Source organism: Chaetura pelagica, unplaced genomic scaffold (assembly GCF_000747805.2).
Source record: "Chaetura pelagica isolate M959 unplaced genomic scaffold, ChaPel_1.0 scaffold516, whole genome shotgun sequence".
In the NCBI taxonomy this organism is placed as follows: domain Eukaryota; kingdom Metazoa; phylum Chordata; class Aves; order Apodiformes; family Apodidae; genus Chaetura; species Chaetura pelagica.
This window is the reverse complement of record NW_009953654.1, coordinates 395114-401692: the sequence shown is the minus strand read 5'-3', so window position 1 is coordinate 401692 and position 6579 is coordinate 395114. Positions and strand designations below refer to the sequence as shown.

The 6579-nt window shown below is 52.9% G+C and overlaps 1 protein-coding gene across 1 annotated transcript in view; it reads left to right on the top strand.

Moving 5' to 3' along the window:
- Window positions 1-6579, top strand: part of LOC104391007 (peripheral-type benzodiazepine receptor-associated protein 1-like) — a 28415-nt gene that overhangs the window by 13380 nt on the left and 8456 nt on the right. Inside the window, exon 2 of the mRNA XM_010000218.1 lies at window positions 5527-5634. Within this exon, the coding sequence (XP_009998520.1) occupies window positions 5527-5634 (108 nt within the window). The remainder of the gene's footprint in view (window positions 1-5526; window positions 5635-6579) is intronic.

Here is a 6579-nt window from a genome sequence, read left to right as displayed (position 1 = left end):
CCCTTTTTCTCCCCCTTTTTTTTTTTTTTTTTTTTTTTTTTTTTTTTTTTTTTAGTGGAAATACTGTTGGTTGACCCTACTTCTCTGCAGATTCAATGACTTGCTAAGCAGCACCCAGAGAAATCTGCAATGGGGAAAAGGTCTTGGGTTCTGATTGGGCAGTGGAATTTTACAACCAGACTGGGTCTGATGGATAGAGCCTGGGTTTCATACATTGCCAAGATGTGCAATCAAGCAGAGATGTCATGAGAATTCCCTGACTGTGGTGGGGATTGAGCACAGTCCTGCTTTACCAGGGCAGGTCTAGGCCAAAGCTTTCTGGAAGCTGATAAGAACCAAGGGAGAAGCTTGTGCATCAGTGTTAAACTGGAGGTTGCCATGTGTCAGGAGCTGTTTGGTGCTGCCTTTCCAGCAGCCAAGTGGTATTTTGGTGTAATTTTCTCTCATCTGTTTGCAAAACCTCTGGTATTTTGGGTTTGCTGTTAAAGGTGAGGAGTTGAGCTGCAGCCTTGGATTTCAGAGCGCTGACGCTCAGCCCTGAGCGCTTATTTTCCACTCGCATTCCTCCTGTCCTCAGTTTTGTAGAAACATTGACTTCTTTCCTGTTGTGAAGACTGGAGAAGCTGAGCTCACACAGGAGCCAGAGCCACCAAGGCTACTGAAGTGATTTTTCTCCTCCTGGAGTAGCTGGGTTTGTTTTCCTGGGACTGATGATGGTGCTTTCATAAGAGGCTTTAAAGATAGATAGGACCCAAATTTGTGAGACTCCAATTTTAGCTGCATATCTCATTTTAAACACACTGTTAAGAGCATGTGAAAGGTTGGGAGTGGTCAGAGGGTGTGCAGGAGAGGATGCCTGGGGAACTGTAAGAAAGAGCAAATACCCTTTGACTGTTTCCTTGAACAATATCTTGCCATTTGTGGCTCCCATGCTGGAGGCAGTATCTTTGAAGCTAATAGCCTCGGATGGGCTTTTTCTTCCCTGAATTTGTTACATGGGGTGATAATAATCAGATAAATGAGGAAATGGCATAAATGAGGGCAAGGAGTAGGCTGGAAACGGGACAGGCAGTGGGAGAAAATGCTAACTCATGGACACGCAGGGTGAGGAGCATGTGTCTGAAACCAGGAACCTGGTGCAAAATGAAGGAAGCAGAACCAGTGCTGTGGGGCACAGCCCGCCTGTCAGAGGGGTGGCAGAACCACCAGAACTGCATCCCAGGCATGTCTCTCAGTCCTCCCATGCCTTTTAACAGCAATATCCCCTTCAGCTGTACTGGGATGATGCTGGCCATGCACTTGCTCTGCTGTCTGAGCGGATGGGTTTTGCTCTTTATCGCTGACTGAACTGGAGGTGCTGCTGTTTTTATGTTGCTTTGGCCATGCAGGGAGGGCACTGCAGAGGAGCAGCCTGTGGGAAAGAGCTTTGTTCTGGGAGGGAGCTGATTCCCCTTAAACTGGCTGGAAGAGGAGAAAATGGATTGGCAGTGACAGGTTTAATTTCCAAGTGGTGAGGGTGGAGGAGTTAAGGACGCTAATTACCAAAGTCAGCTGGAATGAACAGTTAAAGGGCTTTGACATGGTGGAGACTTGAAGACAATGGTTTCAAATGAAGGAGAAGTGATGGGTTTAGTTTATTCAAGATAGCAAGAGAGCTGGTAGAATTTCTCCTAGGAAATAGGTCTGCAAAGGAGGGGTTGGTTTTCAGAAACAGCTTTTGCAAAGCGAACCCAGCAGCTCAACCCGTATCTGCTGGATATGGGGAGGTCACTGCGGGGACATCTAGAAATTGTGCATGTTTTACAATCAGCCGTCACACCGCCTGTTTCCGAAAGCCACCTGAGACTTCCCGCTCCTGGGGCCACCTCGTAAATTCCTCTTCCCCATCTGGTTCTCTGCAGGGTTTTTAAAACAAGGCTGGGCTGAGACTTTGGCAGATTCCCCAGGGCCGGGGCGGGGGAGCCAGGCTGTGCCATGAGGCACCGGCAGCCCCAGCCGCACTGCAGAGCCCGCAGGCAGCGCCCGGCCCTGCCGGGCTCCCATTTACTGTCCCCCAAATGGCTTCCTGCAAGTTTTCTGCAGGACTTGAAAGGCTGTGCTGGATGCTGGGTGCTCCAGGGGGATGACTGCATGACCCATTTAGCAGCCTGGCTGGGCACCGTTCCCTGCAAAAGCTATGGCAGCTCTCTGATGCTTTTTGAAGTTTTCAGGTGAGGAAGAAGCAGCTCTCTGGCAGCTGCCATGCTGAGGCCTTTCTTTTTTTTGCTTGTTCTTGAGGCATCCTAAATAAACTGTATTTTGGGCTCTACCTGCCGAAACAGATGTTTTCCCTGTAACGAGACTTCAAAGCCATGTGCCTGCTGCTCTCTTCCCTCTGCATCCCTGCTGCTCCTCTCTTGCCTTGTGCTGAGTTTAGAAAATTTCCCTCATGGCCAGAGAACATGTCACTTGGGTTCAATTTTAGTGGTCAAGGATGCTCCTGACCTGGAGAACATGGCTGCCCAGAGACCCTCCCTGCTACCCATGGTGTCAGCTCTGCCTTGGCTCCTGCCCATTCCAGCTCACTGCAACCCCTCTGACCAAGGGATGCTTCTGGATTTTGGCTCCAGCTGGCACTTCTGCGTGTCGTTATCAAGTTGAGTTGCTTCAGAGGTAGCTTCTGTGCCGCTTCTCCCTAACAATTTCCTCCACCTCCCTTCAGAAAACACCATCCATTAGGCTGTGAGCATGGCCTGCACCACAGGGACCTTGAGGAACAGTCCAGCAGTTAATAAATTAAAAGCTATTTCATTATAGGAAATGAATGTTTAATGAGCATGGCAAGATGTCTAGACAGTCCTTTGGTTCCAGGATCTAGGTGTTCTTGGAGGAAGGTTCAGCCACTGCAGCTAGTGCCAGCTCAGTGCCGGGAAGAAGGTTTGACAAAGCGTTCCTGGGCAGTGAGGTCCCTGCCCAGGACAAACATCCTGGCATAGCAAGGGTTTCCTGCCCCCACGTATTCTTATGGCAGATGCCCCTTGTGCCTCTCTGCACAAAGCCCCAAGGAACTGTGGCTGCAGTGGGACTGCTGGTAGCGGGGAGGCTTGGCCACATGTCTGGCCCCAGCCAGGAACACACTCTTCTGCTCCATGGCACCTCACCTGGGGGTCCTGCAACACCCAGGGATTGGGAAAGGTCTTTGTGGTGTCTAGGACACCTTTGCCACATTGTGGGCTCTGCAGCTGTGGAAAGAAACCTGGGCTGAAATGGGGACAGCTGACAGGATGAGGGTGAGTGGTTGTCAGTCTCTTCACCCTGCCCCAATGAAGATTATAACTACAGAAAAAGGGGTTTAAGATACAGAATTTTTAATTTAAGTTCCCAAAAGAACCCTCTATCATGCTGGAAGTGCTAATTGTCCCCTACAGAAACCTGGTGTAGATGATGTCTGAAGTTGTAGCTGCCTGACAGGGACAGACAGGAGCACATCAGCTCCTCTGCAAAAGCTCTTCAGCTCCTGTCCCAAGAGCAGAGCTCACTGGTTGTTTGCTTGGCCTGTCTCAGTCTGAGCAAGCACAGACAAGAAGCTCTAGGCTACCCAGCAGTGGCAAGAAGATGGAAATAATGCATTTTGACTTCATCTCAGGAGCTGCCTGCTTGGCTCTGGGGATGGCAGCAGTGAGCCAGCCCAAGGCACTGCTGTGCATGGCATGGGAGATGCTGGTCAGAAACCCCACCATGCACCCACCCTGCTCTATCCCCCCATCAGCACCCAGAGCATCCCCTGCAGGGGTGCCCAGCCCAGGGACGTGCTTTCTTGGAGCCATCAATAGGGAGATATTCTCAGGGGCACCTCACTGTCCCTGGAAAGCAGCAGGATTTTTTAGGAATGGGACTGATGCCACAGAATCTGGTACTGGGTCTCTGGGCCCAGAGTGTTCCACTGGGTAGAGTTCTTGGCTCCCAGGGGAGCTCCTTGGTTCCTGCCCTGGCCACTCTCGAGAGCAGCCCCAAGTCAGAGAGGGTACCCAAGTGCCTGGGGACTGCTGTGGTGCCACGTCCCCAGGGACTGTGGCAGTAACTGCACCTTTGTGCCTGGGGGGGGGGAAAGGAAATTAATATATTTTTACTTTCCCTTAAGTGGAAGGTGGTGCAGTCTCTCCCCCTGGGGCATTTCACTCCCGCTTTCTCAGACCCTGAGATTTCTGCAGGGTGGCCACCCAAGGTCTGTCAACTCATGGCACCTACCGTTCCCTCCTGGTGGCTCAGAGGGCTGGTGGGACCTGGGGACACTGCAGGAGGCCAGTAGAGAGTGCTGGGTGTTCTCTTTTGAGGGTGTTTATTTTGGTTTTCTATCCCTTTCGGTCGTGTTTTCCCTCTCCACTCCATCAAGGTTGGGACAGCAGTGGCACAGGCAGGGCAGCCTGATGGGCTGGACTCTGTGGCCTCTGGTCTCCTGCCCTCTTTTTCTGCAATGGCTGTGATTGAGAAGCCAAAATACAGTGTTGATAGATTGGCTCTGAGCTCTGCTAGTGCACAGAAATACTTTCTGGGGGCCTGCTTTGGCAGCAAGTCTGTGGGGGAGCTGCTCGAGGCAGGAAGCAGGAACCACAAAGCTATATATACAGCGTCACTGCTGCTGCTTTTGATGTGACAAAATTAAGGTGGCGTTTTGTAAAGAAATGCAGCATGTCACTTTCCTCTGGAGCCCCGGGCCTGGCTCCTGGGTGGGCCAAACCAGGGAGATGGGTGAGGAGCTCTTGTCACCTCTGAAAGCCATGGGTTGCTGGAGGCCTGTCACCGTGTCCCTGAGCTGTGGGGAGCAGCCCACGTGTCTGGGGTGCACGGCTGGTGCACTGCCCACCTGGCTTTTGCTGGGCCTTGAGCTGGTTGAGATGGCGGCACGGCAAAATGCAAGTGGCCAGGGGGTGACATCAGGGTCTGGGCAAGTGGAAAGCATCCTTGAAGTTATGGAGGAGCCACAAAAATGATCAGAGAGCTGGAGCAACTTTCCTATGAGGAAAGGCTGAGGGAGTCAGAGCTGTTCAGCCTGGAGAAGAGAAGGCTCCAGGGAGACCTTATTGTGGCCTTTCAATACTTTGAGGGAGCCTGTAAGAAAGATGGGGACAGACTTCTCAGCAGGGCCTGTAGGACAGGATGAGGGGGTGATGGTTTTAAACTGAAAGAGGGGAGATTTAGACTAGATATTGGGAAGAAATGTTTTACCCTGAGGGTGGTGAGACCCTGGCCCAGGTTGCCTGGGGAGGTGGTAGATGCCCCATCCCTGGAAACATTCCAGGCCAGGTTGGATGGGGCTGTGAACAACCTGATCTAGTTGAGGATGTCCCTGCTCGCTTGCAGGGGGTTGGACTAGATGGCCTTTAAATGTCCTTGCACCCCAAACCAGCCTGTGATCCTATGAGACAGTAGCTGTCACCCACAGGAGATGTGTCTCAGCCCTGAAGGCCACTCACCCCCCAGAGGACAGGCAGCCCCCTGCCCTGGGCAGGTGAAGCCCTGCCCTGCCTCTCCTGTGCTGTTTTGCAGAGCGGGGCTGACTACAGCTTCCTGGTGAGCCAGAACACGAAGCTCCTGCGTGCGCTGGAGGACCTGCAGCACCGCTGCTCCAGCCTGGCCCAGGAGAACAGCCTGCTGGTGAGCAGGGGCTGCAGCCCGTGCTGGGCTGGCTGCTGGCGGGGGATGCTCAGCAACCAGCTGCTGCCAACTGCATGAGATGCTGGCACATGGGGAGGGCTGGGGGGGGAAATATGGGCCCAGGTTTGGGTGTCCTGGGTGCTTTGGGTCCCCCTGGATGCCTTCGCATTGCAGCCAGCGTTGGCTGGAGCAGGACCCCATCCTGACAACGTGGAGGGGAGCCAGGCCCCTCTGCTGCCCCAGCTGTCTTGCCCTGGAGCTGCGTTCCTGGGGGAGCTCAGCAGAGGCTTCAAGGCCTGCCAGGTCAGGCAGAGCAAGGCAGCAGAGCTGGCGGCCAGGGAGGGGAAGTTGCTCTGTTTCCTCTTTAATTGGAAAAGCAGAAACACCAATTCTCTGGGCTTTAGGGCAGTGCAGCACTGCCCCTGCTCCCAGGGGAGCTCGATGCCCAGCTCCTCCCCAGCTGCACCCCAGCACTCCCAGCCCACGCAGGCTGCCAGAGCCGGGCCCACCTCTCCTGCCCTGCTCCCCCACCCCTGGCTCCCCAGGCCCATGGTGGGCAGTCAGGACCCTCAGGAAACACAAAGAAGGGCTGTTCCCCTCCTGTATCCAGCCCACAGACCATCAGCCCCCATACAGCCCAGCAGTGTGGGCATGTGGCCACTTCAGGCCCCTGAAAATTTCATTGCTCAGCAGCTCAGATTGAAACTAGATTATGTTTAAGGTCCCTTCTAACCAAAAACATTCTATTATTTCAGATTTATATCACCAAATTCGAAACACACATTTTAGATAATGTTATTCCAGTAAAAGCACAAGTTCAGTATGACCTACACCCTTAGGGGTGTAGGGGGGTTACCCATTATCAGGCATCTGGATTTGAGCAAAGCACTATTGTGTAAGATCTCATCAAATCTTACTTGCAAAAATCTGCCTCAGTCTTCCTGC